This window comes from Kryptolebias marmoratus, linkage group LG18 (genome assembly GCF_001649575.2).
Source record: "Kryptolebias marmoratus isolate JLee-2015 linkage group LG18, ASM164957v2, whole genome shotgun sequence".
In the NCBI taxonomy this organism is placed as follows: domain Eukaryota; kingdom Metazoa; phylum Chordata; class Actinopteri; order Cyprinodontiformes; family Rivulidae; genus Kryptolebias; species Kryptolebias marmoratus.
The window spans coordinates 14,043,536-14,071,074 of record NC_051447.1 but is presented as its reverse complement, the minus strand read 5'-3'; the positions used below and the strand labels follow the sequence as shown (position 1 = coordinate 14,071,074).

General features: G+C 39.6%; 1 protein-coding gene across 2 annotated transcripts in view; it reads left to right on the top strand.

Moving 5' to 3' along the window:
- The first annotated feature begins 8,654 nt into the window (after positions 1–8,654).
- The window catches only part of znf800b (zinc finger protein 800b), a 31,578-nt gene continuing 12,693 nt past the window's right edge, over positions 8,655–27,539 (top strand). Inside the window, exons 1-3 of one of the 2 annotated variants that reach the window (XM_017414915.3) lie at positions 8,656–9,000; positions 21,891–21,995; positions 26,329–26,662. In XM_017414915.3, coding sequence (XP_017270404.1) covers positions 8,824–9,000; positions 21,891–21,995; positions 26,329–26,662 — 616 coding nt within the window. In that variant the 5' untranslated portion in view covers positions 8,656–8,823. Of the gene's footprint in view, positions 9,001–21,890; positions 21,996–26,328; positions 26,663–27,539 lie in introns of both variants that reach the window. The other variant, XM_017414916.3, reaches the window with a different exon arrangement.

Below are 27,539 nucleotides of genomic sequence, written 5' to 3'. Positions count from 1 at the left end.
GTGCCTGTAAGAGGATGATATTTTTCTGTCTCGTTGTTTAATTAATTTAGTTTTTAGGCTCTAAAGTTTGGAGTAGATATCTATGGCAACATGAGGAAGAATCTTTATTATGTGGCAATGATGTCAAATTGTTCAATTCTTCCAGGGTGGAACTAACATGGTGGCCTGAGGGGGGCCCCTTCCTAAAGTCTGACTGCCCCCCCAGGTGCCACCCACCCCAGTTTCAACCAGATTAATTTAATTAAAATGAATAAATAAAATAAGACCTCTTCTTTGAAGTAGGATGTTCAGCTGTAACTCAGAAGTGTCGTCTCCACAGCAACGTTACTCTCCAGATCCAGCACTTTCAGGTCAGTGACACGTATTTCTGTCTTTTCGTTTAGTTTTTTTTTTTTCCAACTGTTGACTGTGAAGTTTGGAGAAGATATGTACACACAAAGAAGAAGAAATTTTTTCAGATTTTGTAACTATGAGACCAATTTGTGCAATTCCTCAAGGGCAGAACTAACATGGAGGCCTGAAGGGGGCGTGGGCCCACTCCTACAGTCTGACTGCCCCCCCCAGGTGCCACCTCAACAATTAATTACTTTCCAGGTCGAGGTGCACTTCTCAAACACTTACAACCTAAAAGTACGTTCCTTCTTGAACTCTTCAGATCTTAATGTGTTCCTGCAGTTTTGCTCCTTCTTACTAACTTGTTTTCATAATATTTTGGCCTTTTTTTATTAGGAGTTGTGCAAAAACATCCAATCAGAAATGATGTTTTTTTCGGAGCAAAAGAAAGTATAAGCAACTTTCAACTCTTTTGTTAAAGGTTGTGGTGAAGCATGTCTGTTTTTACATCCAAATGCCACATAATTTGCTGTGATAATATTCACTGTAGGTCAATGATTCCCAAAGTTAGGGTCGGGACCCCAATGTGGGTCTCCCAACACCGAGTAGGGGTCCTTGGATAATCTCCAGATATCAACCTGCAATGAAAAACTTAGTTTTTATGATATATTTGCACCATAATTGTGACAAAGAATTGAAATACAAACCATAGATTGATTTTAAGAAATCATATAATGGATGTTAGGACTGTTTGTGTTGTCATTATGCTGTTATTTAATAGGGTCATTACCTTTTTGGGTATTTAAACAGCCAACAGATGGGGTCACACACCTTTGTCACTATTTATTTATGGGTCGAAAGCTGAAAAGTTTGGGAAGCACTGCTGTAGGTGATTGAATTCTAAAATTCTTAAGTTTTTCATTGGGAAACATTTATTTAAATATTTGCCTTCACAGAATATTGATCTCCTCCCTGTTTTTAATCTAATGCCCTTTGAACCCAATCACAATCTTGATTTGTTACCATTTAACTTTCTTTGTACAAGTGTCACTCATTGTTTGCAGGTTTTTATTATTATTTTTCTACAGTTGTTTCTGGCATCAAGTATCTGACCATACAATTCACTGATTATACATTTTAGTTTTAATATTTTGGCTTTGCAGTAATCTCAATCAAAGATATGGCATACATTATTTCCAATTATTGCATTCTGTTTCAGTGATATTTTACGCAATATCCAAACTTTTTCAGAAGTTTGGTTGAAAAATCCATTCAATATAATGATACAGTACACGAAGCAGGAGAAAGCAGAACTTAGTTCTCCACTGATATTAAAATGTCACTGAATTATAATTGATTTAAAATAGAAGGACATCCTGTTTCGGTTCTAATGTTTTACTTCGCAGTTCTGTACAATTAATCTGAGCGTCACAATCTCCTAAAAGCCTGTTTCATCACAGAACTATTTATTTACCAAAAAGCTAAGCCGGACTGCCAAAAAAAACCCAAAAAATCCAGAAACATTAAAAAGTGTAAGGAAAAACAGTCAGGTGCTGATTAAAAGATCATCAGTGAATGTGAGTATCTTTCTGAAAGCGGAAGGGTCATTTTGCTGCTCCGAAACATTTAAGAGGCCATTAAAGGAAGACATTAGCAGAGATCTCAGAGAACCAATCGCCGCTGCTCTGGGAAGGCTTTTAAGGCCATTTCCAAACGAACGCCGTCCTGCTGAGGTGTGTGGAATTTGGATCCCAACAAACTCACTCTGACTGTGTAGTGATCAGAAAAAACCTCCCAAAAAACGATTCGACACAGCATCAAAATTGGGGGGGAAAAAAGCAAGCGGTGATGGCTTGTTTTAAACTGTTGCCAGGAAGAAAAGAGAGGAACATTGGTGGCATGGCTCAGGTTTGTCAAAATGCATCTGACGAAGCCTCAAATTTTTGAAAAAGATGAAAACCAGAACCTATGGCTATGGAAATTACAGCATATGAGCAAAAACACCCATTTTAACTGTCGAGCACAGCGGTGGTGGGCTAATGATTTGCAGCCACAAGACAATAGCTATCTTTACAAGTGGAGAAAAAGGTATTGTAGAAAAACTGTGATGCCAACAGCTTATGGTTGCTTAACAAGACGATGATTCTGGCAATGTCTATAAGAAAATCTATTAAAAAGACCAATTGGGCCCACTGTTATCTCAATCCAAATATAGTTATAGGGTTGCATTTTAGCTCAGTTTTTTATATATAAATTATGGCCTGGTGCAGTATGTGGTGTTCATCTGATGGGGTTTAGGGTTTGGAAAGGACCAGAAGACCTGAAACGTAAAGCTTTGAAGCTGAAAGATGGTCTGCTTACTTTTTCATGAACGTGAAACCATAACAAGGAATTTTGATGTCAGGACAACTGAAAAACGTGTTGAAGAACAGCTTTGTCCTCAAGATGGAGTCAGATGTGACTGTTTGCAGAAGCAGGGATGACTTGATGCTGAACAAATAGGCCGTTTCTTGGAGGATACAGAAGGAGGCGAGTGAAAAGAAGGCGTCCGAAAAGGGTGATGTAGTTTTTATTATTATTGTTTGTAAGGTTTTTTTTTTCTCTCTTTTAAAAGAAACAGACTCTAAAACGGGAGGATAAAATCTGTCCATCCATCCGTGTCCTCTACCTGCCGTCTCCTGTCCAGGTTTGCTCGACTTGATCCCGAACACCACGGGAGCACTTGAAAGAGACCCGAGCTCAGAAAGATCATCCAAACTCCACATCGAAGGGCTTCGGTTAGAAGATCCAACATCATTGCTCCCAGGTGCTAGGCTCACACTTCAAAAATAATATAAAAAATTAAAAAGAAATGCTCCTGAAAAATCTTGTTTTTGTTAGAATTTTAGTCAACTTTTGACGTCTGGGGTGTTGCTTTGCATCACAGTTTTATCTGCAACAGAAAATGCTATTCAGATATTTTCTAACGCCCTTTTTTTATCATTATTTGTGGATTTCTCATAAATACAGCCAGAGAGAATACATAAAATGACAGAAGCAGTAGCTGCTGGTCTGAACACACACCTCTCTGCTTCCCAGACGAATCTCTCCAGCGGTCAGATTTATTTGAGCGCGACACCCAGCAGGCTCCCCTCGACATTTCCTACATGAACGGAGCGAAAAAAAAAAACGACGCGCGGCGAAAGCGCACATCTGACAACATTGACACCTTGTGGTCATTTATCTCCCACACGGCACCCCCACCCCCACCCCCGACAAATCTCATCGGATCAGAGGCAGCTCAGGGACCGGGAGAAGTGTGTTGAAGGATAAAGGGGGAAATAAAAGCTCCTGTTAAGACACCATTTCGTCGGACGGTTTCTGCTGGGATGAGTAATCGCAGCAAACTTCGTTTTTGAAGTTTACACCAAGAATGCCCAAATCTTATAATAATAAAATAGTTTTTACTAAATCCTAAGAAAATGAACATATATCCAACACTTTTCATTTTTTGATCCTGCTGGAGTTTGGATGTTAATCTTCTGTGTCCTGACCACCCCCCTCCACCCTCTCTGTAGCCTGTTGTTATAAACAGGCCATTTAAATGACCAGAATGACTAAATTATTTGTCCTGCACAGAAAATGACCAAACGTGCCACTAGGTGGTATAATAAACGCAGCCTGCATGTAATTGGGAAGAGAAAAAAAAAACTTCATGAATGCCAAGAAGTTTCTGCCCCCCCTCAGCCATTACCAAAAGCATTCTTATGATAATGGCATAATGCTGCTCTTTAGTTAATTGTGTATAGGCGATAGTGGTGGGCACCTATTGTGAGCCCCCGTGAGCCTAAAGGAAAAAGCTGGTGGGGATTATCCTCCTCTATGCAACTTCTCAAATTCAACACATGCTTTATCCACTACCTTAAGTGTTTGTCTTAATATCTGAGCTCAGTACGATTTTATTGGGTCTTTTAATGATCTTGTTCTGTTATTTCCACAAAGAAATTTATTAAATAGGGCCTTATTTTCAGACCATGCGCAAGTATATTTATAATGATGCATGCTGCCGGAACAACAGGAGGATCTTTATGTCTAAATTAAAGCGTACTTATATGCTAACTTCAGCAATAAGGTTGCAGCTAATGAACACATTTATTGCATTTTGTCTTTATCAGAAGTCCCCCTGCAAGGGGTGGGGGTGGATGTAGCTGTAGCTGTCATGGTCAGTGTCTCAGTTGATGAGTTTCTACCCATCAACTGTTGAGACATTGTGTAAAACGCAAATAAAACAGACTTGTAAGTCTCCAGAGTCTGTGTTTTATTCACACGTGAAACATGCTAAACATGTCAGATGTTTAAACTAAGAAATTGTACCATTTTTTTAGAAAAAATAAATATATTTTTAAATTCCTGATGTGCCAAATGTTTTCCATTGGTGAGAGGTCTGGACTGCAGGCAGCTCAGTTCAGCACCTGGACTCCTCTACTATGAAGCCATGTTGATGTAATGGATGCTGTTCAGCATCGTCTTGCTGAAATATGTAAGACTTTCCCTTAAAAAGACATCTGGTTGCGATCACAAGTTGTTCTAAAACCTGTACATACGTTTGTGTATTGATGTTTCTTTTCAGACGTATAAGCCGTCCGTGCCATAGGTACTAATGCACCCCCATACCATCAGAGAGGCAGGCTTTTGAGCTGTGCAAATGAGCTTTGGTCCAGAGAAGACGGCAGCGTTTCTGGATGGTGTTAACATCTGGCTTCTTCTCTGCCTGATAGAGCTTTAAGCAGCATTTATGGATGTCACGGTGAACTGTCTTTACAGACGATGATCTGTGGAAGTGTTCCTGAGTCCATGCAGTGATGTCCAGAACAGAACCAGACCTGGTTTTAATGCAGTGGCCCCTGAGGGCCTCATGATCACAGGGATCCAATAACGACTTTCAGTCTTGTCCTTTAAGCTCAGAGATTTCTCCGGAATTTTTAAAATCTTTTGATATTATGAATTGTATTAAATTCTGAAGTTGTTCCACTGTTTTTAGCCACACTTTTTTACAGACAGGTGAACCTCTGCCCATCTTTACTTCTGACAGATTTACTGCAGCCTTTTTAAAACGCTCTTTTATAATCCAGTCCTCTTCCTGACTTGTTGCAAATTAACCCAGTTAGATTTAAAATGTTCTTCCAGCTGTTTCTTATTTGTGCCACTTACTTTTGCAGCCTTTTGTTGCCCGTCCTAACTTTTTTGAGATGTATTGCGGCCATCAATTTCAAAATTACCTTATTTTTTCCTTAAAAAAAAGTGTACAACTTCCTAGTTTCAACATTTAATGTTTACTTTGATCCATTGTAAATAAAATGTTTATAAGACTTGCAAATCATTGCATTATGTTTTTGTCTTTTACCACAATATTTTATAAACCACTGGACAGATTTTAACATTTTTTTTAGGAAATAATCACTGGATGTACTTCTACAACCTATTAACATCTGTAGTCAGCTCAGTTAAAGATGGCTGCCACAGCCAACTGACCATAGAAAACACCAAAATGGCTACAATTCAGTCAATTTTACAGATATTGAGCTAAAATTTGGGGTGACTGTGTTTGGGAGTCATTCATAAGACATACTCTGAGTTCTACTCGTTTTGTGAAATCTTTGCTTAAAACGTGAGCAATAATTGTCTACGTCTCTTTAACCTTTGGAGTAAACCCAGTTCAAGATGTCCACCATAGCTAACCCACATTAGCCAACACAGGATGGGCTTCAACTCCGTCAGATTTACAGATATTGAGCTAAAATTTGATGTGGTAGTAGCTGAGAGTCATACACAACACAATCTCTGAGCTGGACGTCTTACAGTATCGCATGAGTTTACACGGTGTTAATTTTGAAGCTTTTAGAGGCTATTGTTAAGAATTTAATTCCCTTTATGACAAATTTTTCAATGGTTTTAGGTTTAATTTTCTGGTTTAGTCACAAATTATATTTTCATTCCTCTCGCAGGGAAAAGAAAACGTCAATAAACATTAAAATGTCCTAGTTAGGATTTGAAAAAAAATAAAGTACTGGTGAATGATACCTCATTATTTCCTAAAAATAAAGAAAATGTATAATGTCTTGTAAGTTTAAATGAAGGAACAGTGTGTGATTTATTGTTGAGGTGTAGCCATGAGTTCATTCAAATCAGTTTACTCTGTCAGTTCTGATGAAAAAAAGTTTATTTTGTGTCTTTAATTGTCTGTATCTATGATTAAAGTCAGCAGCACACCTGAGAACATCACTCTGTTATTACATGTAATGTCTGAGACAGCTGGCACCAATTAGCTGAACTGTCTTCTCTGTCTTATTAACAGTCAGTGAGTCAGCTAACTCGTTTTAGCTAAATATTACTAACTTGGCAGAGTCTTTTTAATTGAGATACTGACTTGTAAATGAAGTCTGTTTTTTTTTTTTATTTGACATTTTGTCTGTTACTGGGGTGTTCTTACCTGCTAGCATCTTTAGCTAACAGGCTTGTGTTCAGCAGTTTGGAAACAAGGTAAGAAAAATCGTATTTTGCACAAAGGGACAATTTTAAAGGCGTCATTGTTTGCATTTGCCATAGTTCTTAGTTTTATAAATTATCTTGTTGAAAGAACAAATGAACTGTAGTATTTTTAAGACAAATTATACATGCTAACCTTACTTGCTGCTAATGATTCTAATAGTAAGGCTAACTAGCATGCTAACATCAGGCTAAACAAATTATTACAGCAAAGAATATATTTTAAAAGGTAAAATGGCAGGAGAGACATATGAGAAGCACAGAAATGTCAGAGTACAAACGTGTGGTTAAAAAAACTTACTAACAAAATGTTTTTAGCTAATATTAGCCAACTTTGCAAGTACTAATTCGACTTAGCTCATTATGACTTCAGCAAAACTGCTATTTAGTTTATTGTTTTTATTTAATAACTCCAAATGGCATAAAACAATGGCGAATCTTTACCTTTTGCCATAAAAAATATAAGAGAGAATTATTGTGAGGGAACACAAGTGTGGTAAGAAACTCGTTTACTAAAGGTTTTTAGCTAGCATTAGCCATCTTTGCTAGTGCTAATTTAACTTAACTCATTTTGACTTGGGCATAATACTAGTCAGTTTATTAGTTTCATTTAAAAGGCAGAAGAAAAAAACTGCTAATCTTCAATTTTGGCTCCAAAATGCATAGAAAGGAACACAATTTTTTTAGGTTAACTGTAGCTAACTTTTCTAGTGCTAATAGATCATTTTGACTCCAAGTCAGCTCATTACTTTAGTTCAAATTCTAAATATTTGTCACTATATTTCCAAATGAATGGATATAAAAGCATTTGAAGTGTTCTTTGAGAGGAATGTTGTGATTACAGTGAGAATCTTTAAGACTCCTAACAATTTCTTTTGGTCTGTTAGCAAAATATCTCATGAACCATTGGACTGAATAAAACTTTCAGGAAGCAGTGGATGAACTGTACACCTACAATTGACTAACTTTTGGCACACAAACTGACTGCTACAGTTGATCAACCTTAGCAAACACAAACATAGCTATGGCCAAGTCATTTGAACACGTATTGAGCCAACGTGGTGTGGTAGTAGCTGAGAGTGATCCTCAACACCTACTCTGAGCGCTCAAGAACTATGTATATATCAATCAATCAATCAATCAACTTTTTATTAAAGACACAAATAGGTCCATATATATAAAAAGGTGACATGAATGCAAAACAAGTTTTTATAACTTTACGGTTGTTTTGTTTTGAAAACAGATTTGAATGTCATTTTAGTAGTTTGCATCTTGTGTATCATTTGCAGTATTTTAGTCTTTTTTATGTTGCAAACAGTATGTTAATTCTGTCATTTGTTTACATCTGATTTCTGATTATGTTGTCCCATTGTAGCTGTTTTGACACCTTTTTCATCAGATTCATGCATTTAAATGTGTTTGAGTTGCTTTTTATACACAAAACCGTTCACAGATATGATCATATAAGGCTTAAAACCTGGCCTAATTTTTTTTTAGAAAGTATTGATATAATTAATGAAAAAGCAAATATGATCTTTATATATGAGCATGCCTGAATGCACTTTTAAATCTTTGATTAAGGAGATTGAAGTGTTTCAAAGTGTGCCCACAAATAACACCACTGTTTTAGCCATATAAATGTCAATATGGTGAGCTTTTTTACTGTGGTGATATAAAGTATTTTATTTTCTGATTTAACTTATTTAAGGGTGGAACTTCCCCTCCCTCAGTTTGCGTCGTGGTCTCTTGTGGAGAAGCGTGTGTCCTCAAAAGGTTGCGCGTTTTGGCTAAGTCCCCCCCCATATAAACGTGGCTTCCGACCAACGCGGGGCCATTTATTCAACTTTTTTTAATTAAAAGCCTCCAGATTCTTGCCTTTTCTCAAAACGCCGCCCCGAAGTCGCGGGGTTTTGCGGCTGAAATCGGACGCAGAGGGTGCACCTTTGCGCAGAGCGACCGGTTTTAATGCCGAGTGGCTCCTCTGGGTGCACAAAGACAGCGGCTCGCAGAGGAACTTGTTCAGAGCGAGCCGGGGACGCTGGGAGGCGAAATCAACAACCTCCGGAGTCCAAGTTAGCGACGATCGGCGCCGTTCAAATCCCGAAAACACGTCCTCCCACCGCCGAGCCCGAGAGATACAAGGTAAGGACTTGTTTTCGCTGCGTTTCAGCGGGACCGGAGCGATGCGGAGCGGCTTAAACCTCCTTCGCCCTGGCTTCCCGAGCATGGTTGTTTTTACAGAAAATGGCGTCATCGCCCTCTTGTTTCTGCCTGGCCGCGGCGGGGAGAGGAATACTTTCAGAGACTTGTAGCGGCGCTCACACGCAGCGTCCACTTCCTCAAAGGCGAAAATCGCCTGCCGAGACGTCTTTTATTCAACTACGTGCGATAAAAGCGGCCGACCGCTCGCTATTTCGCTCGGTAGAAGGACGCGCAAAGATGGAAGGGTCACTGGTCCTGTGCGCCAAGCTGCTTCTTGGAAAAGGTGGCACGGAGCCGCAAAACGCAGCGTTTTTCATCCGTAATGATAGCCCTCTCGCCGGCTGGAGGATGACCCAGAGGACCGCGGAGGATTTAATAATGTGACCGTCATGTTGATGGGCGCATTCGTGATCAATCCGCGCCGTGTCTTTGTGTATATTTTAGTCGGGTTAGCTCGTTTTTACGCCGCACTCCCCTGCCATGCAGCGATCGTTACGAGGGGCCTCTTTCCGGCGTGAAAGGTGCATTATATCCTGGGCTTTTACCTCTGATCACACGAAGCTGCCCCTTTGTTTGCTGGAAATAGTGGCGTTTTTTCCCCCTTTTAGCCCGACTATATAACCGTGTAAAGGGAGATTTTCGGGGGATAATGGGGGCGATGCAAATGGTGCCATGAGAGCAGGCAACCAGCTCTGCGCTCTGGTTTTACTGGCTGATCCAGAGGAGGACAGCCTGAATGAGATCAAATGGAGGAAAAAAAACCTCAACACGTCTTTTGGATGAATCAAACACTTTGCTGTGAACTGGGGAAGTCCGGCGCTGCGCAATCATTGCGCTGCCGCTTTGCGCAGAGAGAAGAGCGGTGGCAGCTGCTGTAACCGTCGCCACCATTTCGCCGCGACACTTTGTGTGTGTGTGTGTGTGTGTGTGTGAGAGAGGGAGAGAGAGTGAGTGTGTGTGTGTGTGTGTTGGCCAACCTTTTGTAAATAGTTGGGGACTCTTTGATAAAAGAGCACAATAGTATTCAAGCGGGGCCCTTTATGGCCTGTGAATGTGGTCCTCAGTCCCACTCCGGCTGTCCTGTCTCTCCCCCGTCAGCCCGACGTGCATGCGTCCTGGAACACCGCGCACATGCAGCTCAGCGAGGCCACCGGCTCCCTCTCCGTGGATCCGCTCTGCTTGTGGCTAAAAAAAAAAGTCGATGACTGACCGAATCTGATCGAAACCAGTGNGTCCACATACGTCCGTGCACGTTTTTATTAAGTTTTCCGACTTATGCAACCGCATCCCCACTGAGCAAACTCGTCACCCACCATCGGATCTGTGATTTTGCATGAGATATTTGCAGGTTTTTTATTTTTTTTATTGACAAGGAGTTAAAAAAGATATGTCATTTGCGTCACAGCCCGCGGCCTCGCACGCCCATGGGGGGCGATGGAGTTGCAAATGGAGACTGTGTGTGTGTGTGTGTGTGTGCTGACGCTGCCCCAGCTGAAAGGGAACCAATAGACACAGACGCGGGCGGCAACAACCGCCGTGCGCTTCCACTCTCGGCGGTGCACAGACTTCTGGGATTCGGTATCAAGGCGGAAGATCGCGCGGCTCGTTCGGGCCGCTTGGGTTCCTATCGCTCCGTGGCCGCGACGCGTAAGTGGATGCGTCCGCACGTGGTCCAGCCCCGCTCCACGGGGCTCCACAGGCCGGACAGAAGTATATCCGGGGCTCATGTGGCCTCCGCCGACTCCATGGATAACTGTTCCTCCGCTGGATCGTGATGATATGACCGTAAAACCTTTATTACCCGCGCACAGCGAGCGTGGCTGGGTTCTGATTCGGACTCTGGATGGACAGTCGCTGGTTCCGTTACGGATTCGCGACGCGCCTTTCTGGTTTGGAAACGGAACTGGAGGGTTTTGGATCCAGGAGGGGTTGATTTGTTGTCGTTGCGCTTTGGGGCACTGCGCATGGTGTCATCGACTGGCTCTAAAAACGAGTCAGAAAATCAAGAAACTAAAGCAAATTATTTCTATGGGAAAATAAGACCATGTGCAAGAAGGAGGTTTATATTTATTAAAGCAATAATGGAATTTTTCGTATATTTTAAAGTAAAAAAGAGAGGGCATGTGTTTGATGTGTTAATGTCACCTGGTTGCCTGCACATGTTTTAGACAAAATCCTCCTGTTTCTCTGCTTTTATGAACTGTAGATGCAGACTGTGTGATAAGAAGTTAAATTTGTGATGAACAACATTAACGAATCATCATAATTAAAATTAAAGGCCTAGCATTCCTTTAAGGAATGCATGTCACCTGCTGCCTTTCATAGCAGAGCTTTATTTCAAGATGGCCGCCACATCTTGCTGCATGTGTTAATGCTCAGAGTGTGTGTCCAGTACAACTCTCAGCTACCACCACATACATTTTACTTCATTAGCTGGGATTTTGAGTAAGTTATTTGGTGTTGGCAAAGGTAAATGAGCGGTGGCAGCCATCTTGAATTTGGTTGTAGAGGTTAAACCAGTGATTACTGTCTGAAGGTTTATTCAAAATCTGTCCAGTGGTTTATGAGGTATTTTGCTAACAGGTTGAAGATGACTCTCAGCTACTATCACATGAGAGTTTAGTCTAAAGTGTAGCCATTTTTGTATTGGCTACTGTTGATCCACTGTGGTGGCCATCTTGAAAAGGGGTTGGCTCCTTAAGTTAATCAGTTGTAGATGTAAGTTCAAACTGCTCCAGTGTTTCATGAGATATTTTGCTAACATACAAAAAGGGGGGTAAAGCCATAAGTTATTATAAAAGTTTTCTCCAACGTGTATTTGTTTTGTTACTCACAGCTACTACCACACCAAATTGTTTCTTAAATATTTGCAAGATTGACTGAGTTAAAGCCACTTTTGTGTCTAAGTTGCTTAGCTTTGGCAGCCATCTTGAATTGGATTGAGTCCAAAAGATAATCAGTTGTGGATGTTTGTTTGTCTGATTATTTTCTGGGGGTTTCATGAAAACTTGTCCAGTGGTTCATGAGGTATTTTATTATACAGTTGATAACTTTACAGACAAACGGACACACACAGAGACATAAGTGAAAACATTATTACCCTGTTTTCACATTTGGAGAGTCACCGGAGCACAAATACCCTAGTTTTAAGATGCATATTCCTTTCTTTAATAGATCAAGATTTCAACTTGTCTGGTTTATGTAGTTGCGAACCTGCGCATGTCGGCTCTTACACTGTTTGATTTTGCGGAAACTTAATTTAGGTTGCATGTTGACTGAGATCCAGGTTGTGCTGCTCAAGTGCTGAGATGTAATTAGTCTGTTTGTTTATTAAGTTCGATGTATTAGAGATGGTCAGCTCAACCCTAGGGACGAACATGGGAGTCTCTCTCAAACATTAGTTTAGATTTAACAATCTGTTTTATTGTTTTCTGTACAATATTCAAGAGCTTTTGACAACAACATTTTTATCGTATGCCGCCTAAGGCAATGATACTTTTAGCCAGAACAATAATTGTTCTAACTCAGTCAGTTTAACAGACATTAAGCTAAAATTTGGTGTGGTAGTAGTTGAGAGTCATCCTCAGCATATTCTCTGAGCTCTGTCAGACCTCACAATGCTGCATGAGACTGCACACAACGTTTTCCACTCCGTCCGCAAGCATGAGAGGATTTTAGTTTAAAACTGGCATGAAAGGCAGCGGATGATATGCATTCCTTCAAGGAATGCTAGGCCTTTAATTCAGATAATAAATTGGCCTAAAATGCAATAGGGTGTAAGAGTGTTGACAGGATACAGATATCTACTACTTTTTGTTTTATGTCGATTTTAATGACCTCAGTTCATATTTTAGGAGGATTTAAGACCAATCAGGAGTTTCTGACTCTTCCTTGCTGAAGTCCAGCAGGTGTGACTGTTTTCTCATACCGGAGGCTGTCAGCAACAGTTCAGTGATGCAACCGTGTGATTCAGTCACTTTAATGATGTCGTTCTATGTTCAGGCACTGAGTCAGCTTGTCAAACCCAAGGAAAAGTGAAATCATTCAACAAGCCTATTAACCTGCCAGTCTCACAACCAGCCGGCAAATGGAAGCACGTGTGGTGAAACCGTCCATTCAGCCGGGCAACTAGAAAAATCAGCGCCCGCTGCTCAGTTAGTAGGTCATCCCGCGGAGCTCACTAACCCTAACGGATATCTTGCTGTGTCAGCGGTGAAGGTGAACTCTGTTTTGAGCACAGCTTGACCCGTCAACAGAGGCCTCTTTTATTTTTTATTTTTTTTTATGCAGAGATAGAGGCGTCTCTAACTTCTCACAGAACATTTACTCAAGTCTGCTGTCATAACAACAGTCAGGGTGTTGGGATTTAAAGATTTCATTCTAATTGGTGCTTATTTGCTTTGCTGTTAATCGTTGTTGCTTGTGGCTGATATTTTTCTGTGCGATTTCTAGAGCAGTGGATCCACACCTGGCCTGAAAATGCCCATTATGCACATCCCATGGCTATATTTATTTAAATCTGTGTCTGTGCTCCTTTCCCGCTCTCTGCTGCTGCATCCCTTTACATTTTGCTCTAATGTGCTCTGCCTGTGAGCTCGTTGTGAATTAACACGGCCAACCTGACTTTGCTTTGATTGCTGTCGTCGTGTTTTGTCGCTGCTGTTCTGTCCCCGTCTGTCGCTGCCTGATTGGTTAATGAAAGTTATCACAGAAAAACAAGTTGAACTGATTTCAGACCTTTTGATGCCATCTGTTTCGAACTTTGTTGAGCGACAAAATTTGGATAATTAGATGCTTTCCTTTTGTTTCCTCCCTCCTGTGTTTGTGTGCACCTCTCCACAGGTATTTGTTTATAAAGTAGTTATTTTATTATTATTTAATTTAATGTAAGTATATCGTTGGATGTTGTATTTTTGAGTGAATACCCTTATCTACAAGGTCTGACCAACAAATCTGTCGTTTATCAACTTAAACTCTTAGTTTAAAACTGGGATGAAAGGTAGCAGGCATTCCTTTAATTAATGCTAGACCTTTTTTTTAATTATTCCGAGTTATTTGTTTTCCAACTGCAGGTGGGATTCATGGTTTCATGTTTCCAGTGAGCTTCACCTTAAAAAGTCAGGTTGTATTCCTGTCAAACTAACATGCTGCAGGTGTGAGAATGAGCTCATTTAACTTTGTGAAACTTTCTGAAAACTCAAAGTTGCTAACGGACTTGTTGTGAATCATGTGAGACCTTAGTTTGGCTGTTTTTCCTTTAGAAACGGAGAAGAAATTATGTATTTAAATATTTTTGCTTTATGTGTTGTGTTTACATCCCAGAGCTGAAAACGCCTTTATATACAAATCCAGGATCAATATTACATTTTGTCACTTGTGTCAACTAGACAGAGCATCACAACCTGTCCGTCCGATGTGAGGAGAGGTAAAACAGATATTCAAAAAAAGTTAAAAAACAAAAACAACTGGACTTCTATTCTGTAGCTGAAGACGTTTCGCTTCTCATCCGAGGAGCTTTCTCAATTCAGAAATAGAGAGTGTGGAGTTGAGCTTTTAAAGCTGAGATGTGATGTAAGCTGGATTGCTTGCAAATTGTTCTCACTCTCTATTTCTGAATTGAGAAAGCTCCTCGGATGAGAAGCGAAACGTCTTCAGCTACAGAATAGAAGTCCAGTTGTTTTTGTTTTTTAACTTTTTTTGAATTTACCATGGCCTGGATGACTGAGAATCTACACCAGCATAAAACAGATATTCTGTCGCACAATGTCTGAACTGCAGCAGTCAGTGATTGTGTGTGGAGAGTTTAACATTTCAAACAAAGTGGACCTGCGCCACATCGCCGTCCTAACTTTCCAGGAGCCAGCTGGTATCACCGGTGGGTCTGCCAGCTGTCAGCATCATGTCAGAGCGTGTTGTCTTGTCCGTCTGCCTCTGTTCAGCCACAGGAAATAAATATCAGAGGACGGTGATTGTTGCTATGCATCTCTAGGCTCCAGAACTACACAAAGAGGTTTATTTTTGCACATCTGCAAGCCTTATAGTATGTATTTGGTGAGCTTTCTTAAGTGGCTCTGTAAAAAGAAGGTGGGGGTTTATTGTAGTGTGGAGAGGAAGTCTTTACTCACGTGAATTAACTTCTGTTTGCTCTAAATAATTGATTGATTTGTCTTTTAAAACACTGATTTCTGGTTGGTGTGAACTAAACCCTGGCAGATTATTCAGCTGTAGATGCTGAGGAGCTTATTTTTCTAGAAATGGCTTTGATATTCAGTCTTGAAAAGAATGGAAAGTTATTCAATTTGATTTAAGTATTTTCCAGGTCTGGATAAGTATGAGAAAACAGTGTTTCCAGACTTGCATTTAACAAAAAAAATAACAATTTCTATAAGTTGCTGAAATGAGAGAAAGAAGTAAAAGCAACAGCACATCCTAAAAGACTTTTTCCCATTTGTGGAGCTGTCTCAGTTTAAACTAAGAGTTGCAGAGTTTCAAGCATTCAAACTGCAACAAAAGACCCTAATGACCCTCGGAGGGAGAGTGATTTACATGGGAGTTCAACTTGCATAAATAAAGGTGCTCATTACAGGTTTAAAGCTTGGAACTTTGCACTTTTCACTTTGCGGATGAGACGCGAAATGTCAAAGTTTGGGTCTTGAAATGTCTAAAATGTTTAAAAAGTAAACTGTGAAGGAACCCTGAATATAAAAGCAGTTTTAAACGGATCAGAAACATAGGAGTAGATGGAGTGAAATGGCTTAAAGGCACTGGGTCTTGAAGTTTGGGCTGCAGGGTATTAGATTTGTTAAGTGCTTTGTTAGTTTTGTAGGAGTTTGATCTCTGGCTTGTCACTAAATATTTTAAAGTGCTTCAGTCTGACGGACCTGAGGAGAAGGATTTGCAGTTTTCCCTCACATTACTCACATCACACCCATTCATTACTATCAGAGCTTCGTCTCGTCCTGCAGTTTTAGCCGTTGTTCCAGCGTTGGCCCGCTCATCAGCAGTTGAGGAGTAGGGAGGAAAGAAAAGCCTTTTTTTCAATCCCTCCTTTTTTCATTGATCTTCTCAAACTGGTCGTCCAGCACTTGTCAAAGAAAGAGTTTGTTTCACTGAGCGACTGCTGATTCAGCATTCAGGTTATTGTTTTCATGTTTCCTTTTTCCCGTTTTTCCATACATTTGTTTGCAGTCTTATCTGCTTCTGCATACTTTGTGCTTTTATAGCCATTCTTATTAAACCGTTCAGCTCATTCAGGAGACTGCTGCTATGACTTTTGGTTTTTGTAACATTTATACTTTTCAAAATGTTTGCCTTTATTTTCAAATATCTTTTCGATAGAAATACACTGAGATCTGTAATTCCTTCAAAAACATGTTTCTCTTTAAAATCTGCCTCAGCATACTTCTTAAGCTACTTTTAGTTTTTAGCTATTGTTCTGCTACTTTTAGCTTTTATCAAGACTTCTGTTACTTTTAGCCTTTAGATACTAATCTGTTGCTTTTAGCTTTTAGCTATCCTTTCGCTACTTTGAGTTACTGTTCTGTTACTTATACCTTTTTAACTAGCCTTTCACTATTTTTAGCTTGTATCTAGCCTTTTGCTACTCTTAACCTTAGCAGCCATTGTGCTGCTTGACCTAAATGTTGTTACTTTTAGCTTGTATTTACCATTGTGCTACTTTTAGCTTTTAGCTCGCCTTTTTCTACATTTTGCTTTAAGCTAAGTTTTTGCTCCTTACAGCTTTAGTTGCGCTTTCACTACTTTAGCTTTTAGCTATCCTTTTGCTGCTTTTAGTCAGCCTTTTGTAATGTTTAGGTTTTAGCAAGAGTTTTGATCATTTTAGCTTTTAGGTGGTGTTTTGCTGCATTTAACTTTTATCTAGCCTTTTGCTTCTTTTGGCTTTTAGATGGCTAAAAGCTAAAGAAAACACTATTTTATTTGTTTGTTTGTTTGTTTATTGCTACTTTTTAAGCCAGTGTTCTGCTTTGTTTAGTTGCAACAACTCAGTTTCAGCTTCTTCAGCGCTCAGCGTTTCTTCACATTTGGGGCTCACTCGTTCATCCTCCCTCAGCTGAATTGAAATGTTCAGCGCTCATTTGAGCTGTGATTGATTTTTATCAGCAGTGAAGTTGACACAATCTGACCTGAAGCATTCAGGGGGAAGCTGTAAGTGAAGTTTAGAATAAGACGTTGGACCGAGGATGTTATCCTTTTTAAATTTCTCAGTTTTAGCCCAGGACACCTTTACTTTCATTACCTGAGTCACAACAGGACTCTATGCTTCTGAACCACGTCTGTCTGTTGCCATGGAAGCGGGAGAGTCCCCTGTGTTATGAGTCTTAGTGTATTGTTGGAGAGCGTGTGGCTAAATCTGTGTGGTTTGAACCTTTGAGGTTCATCTTACCGCCTAAAGAAGTTAGTTTTGGCAGGGTCGGATGTGATCTGATGTTGTTTTTTTTTTTAATCTCTGGGTCACTTTCAGCTCCTTGTCAGGTTTTTATGAAACAGCTCTTAGTAAAGTATTTAGCTGCTGGTGGTCTTTGTTTTCCACCTTCTGGATCCTGTTGTACATTTAAATTAGTTTGGGGATCCCAAGATAAATCTGTTTGTTTTTTACTGTACTGATGTTTGAATATGAATGCAGGCTGCGCCGAAGCTTTTGACCTTTTTTAGAAAACAGTTTCATCAAATTTCTCTATAATACAACAAATGGAGTCAACCTTGTTTGTCTGTTAGCAAAATATCTTATGAACCACTGGACAGATGTACACCATCACCTGATCAAGCCTTGGAGACAGTCCAATTCAAGATGTCTGTAACTCAGTCAGGTTTACAGATATTGAGCTGAAGTTTGATGTGGAAGTAGCTGAGAGTCATTAGCGATATGACATGTGATCGCACTCAGCGTTGTTGTCAAGGTTTGACCAAAACAGCTGCAACTCTGTCATTTCTCACATAAGAAAATGTTAAATCTGGCGTCAAAGGTGAAGGGCGATATGCATTCCTTTAAGGAATACCAGGCTTTTAATTTGTCACGGAGTGAAAAGTAAAAGAAGCAAAAGTCCTCCTAAAGGATTAAATCAACTGAAATAAATGTTTGTTTTGATTTAAGTCTGTTTCCTGAGTTTCACCTCAGTTATCTGGACCACAGTTTAACTCCTAATTTCCCATTATTGTCTGGTTTTGAAGGATCATATATAGAATTTGGGTGAGGGTATAAGTTATAAAGAAAAAAGGCTGTGCATTTAAAAAACCAAGACTTTGCTCTGAAATAGTTTCGATCACTTTTAGCGTCTGTGGTTTTTTTTCATTCATTTCGATGTTTAGACACGACCGTGCCACTCCTGCGCCAACTGTATCCCAGTGAACTCATGAAATATGACACCAGCAAACAGCAACTATCATCTGTTTTGTACTGATGCTCCATTCTGCTTCGGACACACTGACATTTTCTTGTCTGTTCTTCAATTGCCGCTCCACTCCAGCCGTTAAGTAGGAGCTCCATCATTTCAAGTAGCCTCTGATGCTGAGTTATTGCAAAGTGCTTCGCCCCTTTATCGTCGCTGCTGAAAATGGGAATTCAGAATTTGTCTGCGATTTGAATTTAATTAATTTAACAGTGGAGGCTAAATGTGCCACGTACAATCATTTTTGAGGCAGTTTGATTTCTGCTGACCTCACACCAGGTGTCCTCGTTTGGGAACCACCGATTTATTCAGCACATGGTTTCAGATTTCAGCGCATTGTTTGCTCCAAATATACATGTAGTGATTGGAAAAATTCTAATATTATAGAGTTTCAAAACCTTCAAGTGACTCCGCTGTGCTTACTCGGTGGATTTTACTTTGTAAAAAAAGCTGTTAAATTCCAATGAGTCATGGCTGCGTGATAATGACATCCTTTACACAGCTGTTAGTAACTTTTTGATTTAATTTCTTGTTCCAGACGTCACTGCAGGATCAGTCTGACCTTTGTCTCTAACAGAACAGAACATATGGATTTCTGATTGTGTAGTTTGTTTGCTCGTAAATCCTCTGAATGAAGTAGATCCTTTTCTGTCTTCAGCATTCTTACTTCTCTAGCGACTCAGTTGGATGTGATTTGTTTTTTTGGCATTCATTGAGGCATGCTGTTTTTGTAGTAACACCACCGCAGCCTCCTGTTGTTCAGAAGCTCCTTTTATTATCTTTCTGAGATGCCTAAAGACTTCCAAACTTTTCAGTTTAACTGCATGATTTGTCTCCCTCTGCTGGAGATTCAGCGGAACTGCATCTTGTTTTATTCCCTGTTTGACATTGAATGGATAATAGTGACACTTCTGTACACATTGTTGAATAATTTTATAACTATTCTGGGCATAGACGCTGACTCAACAGTTTAGTTTGTTAAACATGTATCTTTAAGGGGAAAAAATGTTTTCAAATTTGACGATTTTAAGTTTTTCGTTTACTCATTGTTTGACACACTTTTGGTTTTCTGGCAACTAAAACTTTGCATCAATATTTGCAAATAGTTTACAGTTATGTACTCAAATTTGCTGTAATCTTTAGCATTTTGCAACAGCCTTGTTTGAGGCTTGTTTTTTCCTTTGTACTTTTTGCTAAGTTTGGATCACCTGAACCATGTTGCACCCAATCTGTTCAGAGAAAACATCTCACCTAGAGAGGCAGTTTTGTTTTCAGAGCATTTTAACTGTGCTTTCTGGCAAGAAAATGACCACAAGAAATCCATTTTCTAATTGTTGATGGAGATATTTGGAGCTAGTTGTTGTGTCCATGAGGAAAGAGTAGAGTCTTTATACATCTGTGTAGTTAAATCTTCCTTTTATTGAACCTGTATGGATGTCACATTCACATGGCCCAGTGGCTCAAACATTTTTCTACAAAACGTGACCACTAGAGGTCAGCAACATATTGTTTCAGGTAGAGAGGATTTAATTCATTCAAACGTGATGATGGTTTCAATGAAACTCTGCAAATATATTCACCAGTATTCTGCAGCTCATCTCAAACAAGCAGTTAAGATTATTATTATTATTAGAGTAGATGGCAGACTGAAATCATACTCACATCATTCATTTTTGTAATGTTACACTCAAGCTCTCCTCCCTTTTCTTTCACTTCAGGGAGATGGTGTACTTCACTGCCGTCCAACACAAACGGCTGTAGTTCTGTATATGAAACTCCATTCAGAGCTTAGTAATGTGTGTGTTGTGACAACATGACTGGATTTAGATCAGGAAATGTAGTTAGAATTTTGATTCAAGTGTTCATCATTACATTAGTACACACTAAAAACTGCTGGGTTAAAAACAACCCAGTTTTTAACCCTGTGCTGGGTCAAATCTGCTTGTATGTTGTTGTTTTTGTTTTTTTAACTCTGCGTGGTTGGCTTATCAGTTTAACCCTGCACACTGGGTTACATTTTCTACCTGCAAACCTGGCTAAAATGACAACAACCCAAAATGTGGGTTTTTAGAACAACTTGGGCTTGTGCTAGCTAGCTGGCGCTAACCACTATCAGCGTCAGTCAGCTAGCACTAACTAATGTTGTTTTAGGAACCCAAACTCACAAAGCCAAGCAGGTTAAACATCTTATCTATTATCTTTACTTGCATCCTAAAGCAGAGGTCCAGTCAGGTACAATTTGGTCACTTTCTGGCTCAAAATGGCGGCTGGTGAAGAATGACATGGAGCCAACCACTGGATCAAATGTTTTGACCCAATATTTGGTCAAAGCAGCCCAACCTATATCCCAACAGCTTTAAACAAGCAACAGAGCTGTCAAACTAACCCAGCAGTTTATAATGTGTACAAAGATTTTGGATGTGTTGGAAAAAGCTTCATAATTATATGATTTCTGACAGGTTTTCTGATACATTTATCAATAAAAAAAACTGAATACAGTGTATGTTTATCTCTGTCTGACCTAAGCATGCTTATATGTAATGGAAAGTTGTTTTTGTTCCAAGTTGTCTGCACAAATTTTATTTATTTAGACTTTTTCTCTTTCGAATGATTATAATGTACAGTCTGTGCGGAGTGAGCCTAACTATAAGAAGCTATGGGAAAAGGAATCGGCAGCATATATGTCCTTTAGCTGGCAGAGAACAGAACTTTAAATTCACACAGATGGCGCTCCTTCTGCAGCACAATAATACCGTTTTTATTGTTCTGACAGCAGTTTAAAATGCGGCCAAATTGGTCACGAGAAACTATGACTATCTTTGAAATATATCATTTAAAGAGGAAGTAAACATGCAGTGCAGTAATAAGATTTGTATCGTTTTCCAATGCCTGCCTTCAGAAGAAACATATAGGTGTGCGTTATTCAACAAGATGCTTTGTTGGGGGGATGCTTATTGATAATATATTTCTCTACAAACAGCTTTTTTTTTACTAAGGGGGATTTAAAACGAAAAGATAGAGAGAGAGAAATAGATTCAGTGAGTTTTGTGTTTTATTTCTGTCTTTTAATACCTGCTTTTTGATCATATTTGCTTGCCAACTTCCCAGAAAGCTCTTGCATGTGGAGGATGATTCACAACGTTAACTCAAACATGTTCATGCCGCACAGACACACATTTATTACGCTTTTAAGAAGCCGCGTGCATGCACTGACATTTCCAACACTTTTATCTGTAAACAAGCAATGTTTAGATTAAAAATAAATCTGGTGTATTTTGTTTTCTGCTTAGACATTTTGGAAAAAATGAAAACCTGAGTGCGGCTGTGAGCTAAAGTTTTGTGTTTTAGGAGTGCATCCAGCCGACGCGGCGTCTCGTTCAATGCAGTGCCCGGCTCATGCAGAGTGTTGTTGCGTGGTTACAGGTGTATGCTGGTAGTGAAGGTGTGCTTCAGCAGGCCAGGCTTGGAAGCATGGTGAAGGCCCAGAAGTCACCTGGGAGGAAGACTTCTCAGTGTCTCCGCAGACAGGTACTGGAAGACAAAAATACGCAGCTGTCCCTGTCCGCTCCTTCTCATTTCACAGTGAAACTTTTACTATTACAACCCTAAATCTGTCATTTACATAACTGTCATGATATTTCTGCTGAGTCATGACTGATAAAACCAGGCATATCAGACAATCCCTGTCCCATTTGTTTACTTGTTTCTTAAATAAATGCTGTAAATAAAGTAAATATGATGCCTACCTAAAGCTGTTCATGCATTATAGATTCAAATTGGTTGGACTGTTTAGTATTTGGAAACACAGCCACATATTTACTACAATAAACTGTAGAATTTGACTTAGTTTACACCATTTTGGAAGATAAACCCCATAGCTTCATTTTTTCCATTAAGGGTTGGAAAAGAAAGCAAGCAAACAGCAAAAAAGTGGAAAACAAAATTATAATATATTGTATGAAGTAAATTGCAGTCAGATGTGGACTCTTTTCTTTCTTGAGGCTAATTTTCAGCAACACAGCTCAGTTAAACTGAGATCAGGTGAAATAATTCATCCAGTTAAAGGTTTTAGTTAAAGTTTTGTTGCTTTGGACAAACAGTAACATTTTAAGTCTATACGTATTTAGAGCACATATTTACATCTTATGTAATCAGTTTTATTTACTTTTCCAAACTCAGTTTCCTCCCCCCACCCAAAGTTTTGTTTTTATTTTTCTGAATTCCTTATTTCATGATGTAACCACAATCTAGCCTAAAGTACTCACAAAGATGTAGACATAAAGTCCTTCAGTTTGTAAAATAAAAGTACTTCATATTTCATAGTTAGTAGATAAAATATAAGGTTAAAGCTGTTGTATTGACATTTAATTAACCGAGGAGGAGGATGAGAACAACACTGTGTTGTTGTTGTTTCTTTTTTTTAAGTTTTATAAACATCGTTCAGCTTGACAGAGACAAAGGTTTGCTTAAAACAAAAAATAGTTTTATTATTTTTTATAGAGAAACATCCTATTCTGTGCATACAGCATGTAATAAATTCACTTCTTGTTTCAGCTGACATGTTTTTTATGAGGATGAGTTAGCTGAAATGCTAAGCTAATGTTTGCTGAAGTTAATGTCCCATCCCAGGCTTCTCCAGGCAGGAGGCTACAGGAGCCTGCAGTGGCCAAAATGGCAACAGTGGTGTCCAATCCTGGCCCTGGAGGGACACTATCCTGCATGTTATAGTTGTTTCCCTTCTCTTCAAGTTCTGCAGAAGCCCATTATTCACCCATTCATTCAAATCAGCTGTAATGAAGCAGAGAAATATGGAGGATAGTGGCTTCGAGGACAAGGGTTGAACACTTCTGCTTAAGAAAAATCCACACATTAATAAGATCCACAACATCAGCAAATTAAATTTTTAATGTCCAATTCTGTAAATATGTCCACCTGTTCTGCCTCATATAATAAATGACAAACTGCTGTATTTATATAGTGCTGCTTAGATTTCAGAGTCTGATTGAAAACACAAACAACATGCAACATGTAGTTTTATGGCAGAGAAAACTGTTGTGATGTTAGAATACACAGTATTACGTTTGTTCAAAACAGCCGAGTTTGTTTTTTAAGGCAAAAAAATTGATCTCCTATAAGCTCCCAACTTGGCTCCTAATCAGAAATTCTTCTCAAAACTAGGAGCACTTTGGCCACTGCAGGCGAGACATTTACTACTCGTAAACACTTCACATCCCCTCACTCAAAACAAAAAAATAAAAGACTGATATAAACCTAAACATATCAATTCTCAAACACCATTTCTGATGTCAGGAGAACCCGTTTTTATGCCAAAGTAAACGTGCCGAAGAATAAGAAACAGAATGTTGAATTGCTCAAATGCTTGAAATCTTCATTACAGCCCGTCACGTATCATTTGCTTTTCTACTAATTTTATTAATAACATGATTATTGTGTGATGTGTGCCATACGACTAACTATACTATACTATACAGATAAATTAGTCAAGTTTTATAATTATATTATTCCACACATCCATTCTAATCCAGATTTCACCTGATTTATTGTTCACACAATAGTTTTTCAGAGTAGTAAATGAAAATTCATGGGTAGTCCACCTTCTAATCAGTCCCCTTTCTTCTGCTTCGTGCCAGTTTCCTTCCAAGATGAAATGAATCATGAATAAGTTGACTGATTGACTGAATTCAAATTTTGGCTGAGTGGGGGGGACTCCCTGATGGTTCCTTTTCTTTTTTGCGCAAAATAAGATATTCAAGTTTCTTCTTTTTGTTGCAGAAACTTCTCTGAGTAATAAAATGGGTACCCCCCCCCCATTTTTTTCCTTTTTTTATCCAAAATTAAGTGGCAACATTCTGCAACTTTAGGCTCAGATTTTGTCTTCAGTGGCTGCTTAGATGAACATATTTACCTCCTGCCCTCAAAGGAGATAATGCTTTTGCCCGTGTTTGTTTGTAGTGTTAGCAAAATATCTCATGAACCGCTTTAATGAAGCTTTCAGATAGTAATTATTAGTTTGTGATGGCTGCCACAGCTAATCGACATTAGCCAACACAAAAAAAATGATTACAACTTAGCCAGTTTTACAGATATTTAGTTAAAAATCGGTGTGGTAGTAGGTGAGAGTCAATCACAAAACATACTCTGAGTGCTGTTCCATGTCACAAGATCTCACAGTGTCACATGACGTTGTGTATTTACAATGTTCGACCAAAACAGCTATAACACTGTTGTTTGTCTGCAAAAGATGATTTTAGTTCAAAACAATATGCATTTCTTCAAGGACTGCTAAGCCTTTAAATTGCTATAGTATATATAGTGAGTGTGTGTGTGGGTACGTGTGTGTGTGTGTGTGTGTGTGTTTGCATGCACTGAGTGACAAAGCCTCCAAAAGGTACGTTTGTCCCGAGGTGATGTGCTATAATGAGCCTAATGTGGAGTCATTTGTCCGTCTTCAAGGGCAGCGAGGACACAAGGAAGTTGACGAGACAGACACAGACAGAGAGAAAATGAGGATAAATTGGTTTGCAGGAAAGGAGAAAAGATTAGCAACTGGGAGGGAAGGCAGGTCTGGTTTAGGGACACAGCATCACACAGAACAGACACGCGGATGGATGCGCAGTCGGACAAGTCGAAGTGGAGTCATTTATCTGCTCCGGGGTGGCTGTGTGCGACAAGAGGAATGTTCCCTTACAAATACTGGAGACGTGACAGCCACGTCTGTACACACCCAGCTGATATGACCCTTTTTTTTTCTTACAAACACGAAGGAATTTTACTCTGAAAACAGCATCTAAACTTTAAACACTTATATCACTTTTCATGCACTTGTAGACACTGTGTACAGAATGTGAAAATATCTGCTTTTTGTCATTCATAATATAAAGACTCTGTCACACTGTGAGAGTACTTATTGTTGTTACTACAACCGCTGTTTTGAAAAGGTTTGGACAATGTGTAAAATGGAAATAAAAACAGATTGCAGTGATTTGTAAATCTCATAAACCCATATTTTATTCACAAAAAAGGAAGTTTTGAATTTGATGGCAGCAACACATCTTGCAGAAGCTGGGACAGGGGAGACAAAAGGCTGTAAAAGTAAGTGGTATGAATAAGGAACAGCTGGAGGAGCATTTTGCTACTAATAAGGTTAATTACTAACAGGTCAGCAGGGACAGTTTTTAAAAAAGAGCATTTTAGAGCAGCTGATTCTCTCAGAAGTAAAGATGAGCAGAGGTTCACCAGTCCGAGAAAAACTCCCTAAAACTAGTTAAACATTTTCAGAATAATGTTCCTCAACAAAAAATTGGGAAGACTTTGAATATTCTATAATTTGCATTTCAAAATATCATCAAAAGGTTTTAAGAATGTAGAGGAATGTCTGCCCAAAGGACGAGGCTAAAGTCAATCTTGGATGCGTGTGATCTTCAGGCCCTCCGGCAGCAGCGCATTAAAAACAGGTTAGATTGTGTTGTAGACATCGCTGCATGGGCTCAGGTTAAAGCTCTGTCATACAAAGAAGAAGCCAGATGAAAACAGCATCCAGAAATCCTGGGCCAAAGCTCATTTCAAATGGACTGAGGCAAAGTGGGAAACAGTTCTGTGGTCAGACGAATCCAAATTTGAAATTTAAAAACTGGTACAATTTTTTTAGTTTAATCATTTAATATGTTCCATGTTCCATTGTGAGTAAAATATGGGTTTCTAAGGTTTGCAAATAAACTTTCTTCACCCACAAAATGAGCCCAGAAGTGTCCTTCATGTTGGTCTGCAAGCAATACATCAGGGCTTTGATTATTTTATGTGCAGTTCCAGTTTTGTAAATATTGTTGTCTTTGTCTCACAGAGTGGTGGTCAGACAGAGATGGAGAAAGGCCAGCTCGCTCTGGACGCTCAGCATCCTCCACAGGGGCAGCCCAAAGTCGGAGATCAGATCCACCTCCAGACTTCTGCTTCGGCCGGACTCCCGTCAGAGAGCTCGGATCACAAAGAAGCTCCAGAGGACGCCGAGGGAGAGGGCGATTCTGCTGCCCAGATACAAGCCAGGTCTCTGTGGAAGCCCATTCCCCCTCTGCTGCCGGAGGCCGAAAGGGACCCCAACTCTGAGGTCAGGGACCAGAGCTGCCAGACGGAGGAGACGATTCCACCGACCTCTGACTACAACCACAGTCATAACGCAGGTCGGTTGTTTTCTTTTCCTTTTTTTTTTTACCATGCCTCCACATTTTGCTGCTTTAATTCATTCACCTTCAGGCTAGAACTGTCTGTCAACCCCCTGTGTCGCTTCGCTGCTGGAGCTGCTCAAAAATCAAACTAAATGGTTTGTTCTCACAGTAAAACTGACAGCTGTATAGAGGAGCTGTTTCTGGCGTTTTGCTCCACAGTGTGCACTGTGGGTCAGCTCCAACGTTTATGGAAGTTTTGTTTCTTAATTTATTCTGTTACTCAACCCCCATGTCCCTCTGTATGCCTCCTAAAAACGAGTTTGAAAAGCTATCCAAACCCAAAACCCACAAAGTCCCGTCCCACACTTGCAAAAATCATCTTGACGTCTCTGGACAAAAGTGGACCTTTTTGGAAGGTGCCTGACTCGTTACATGTGACGTAAAACTAACGCTGCATTTCAGAAAAAGAACTTCATATCATAATCAAACATGGTGGAAGTAGTATGATAGTCTGGGGTTGCTTAACTTGCTGTAACCGATGGAAGCAGAAATTCTGCTCTCTACCAGAAAATCCTGATGGATGTGTTAGTAAAACAGAAGAAATCTTTAAGGGAGTGAACACCTTTTCACAGCCCCCAGGTTGTCTCATGTGTAAACACTGCAACTATGTGTTAATTAGGCGAGCGCTGCCAGCACTCGCAGTTAAAGAGATCATGTGGTTGATCTTTGTCTCCTCTGCACGGCTGTTTGTGGATATTAAAGGTTATGGGGTTCACTGACCCGCACTGCTGGGATTATAGCAGCTTTGGAGGGGATGAAAAATGCTTTCTAGCACACATAAATACATAATCTCCAACACTTTTTTTTTTTTTGTAAAACCTCTTCTACAGTT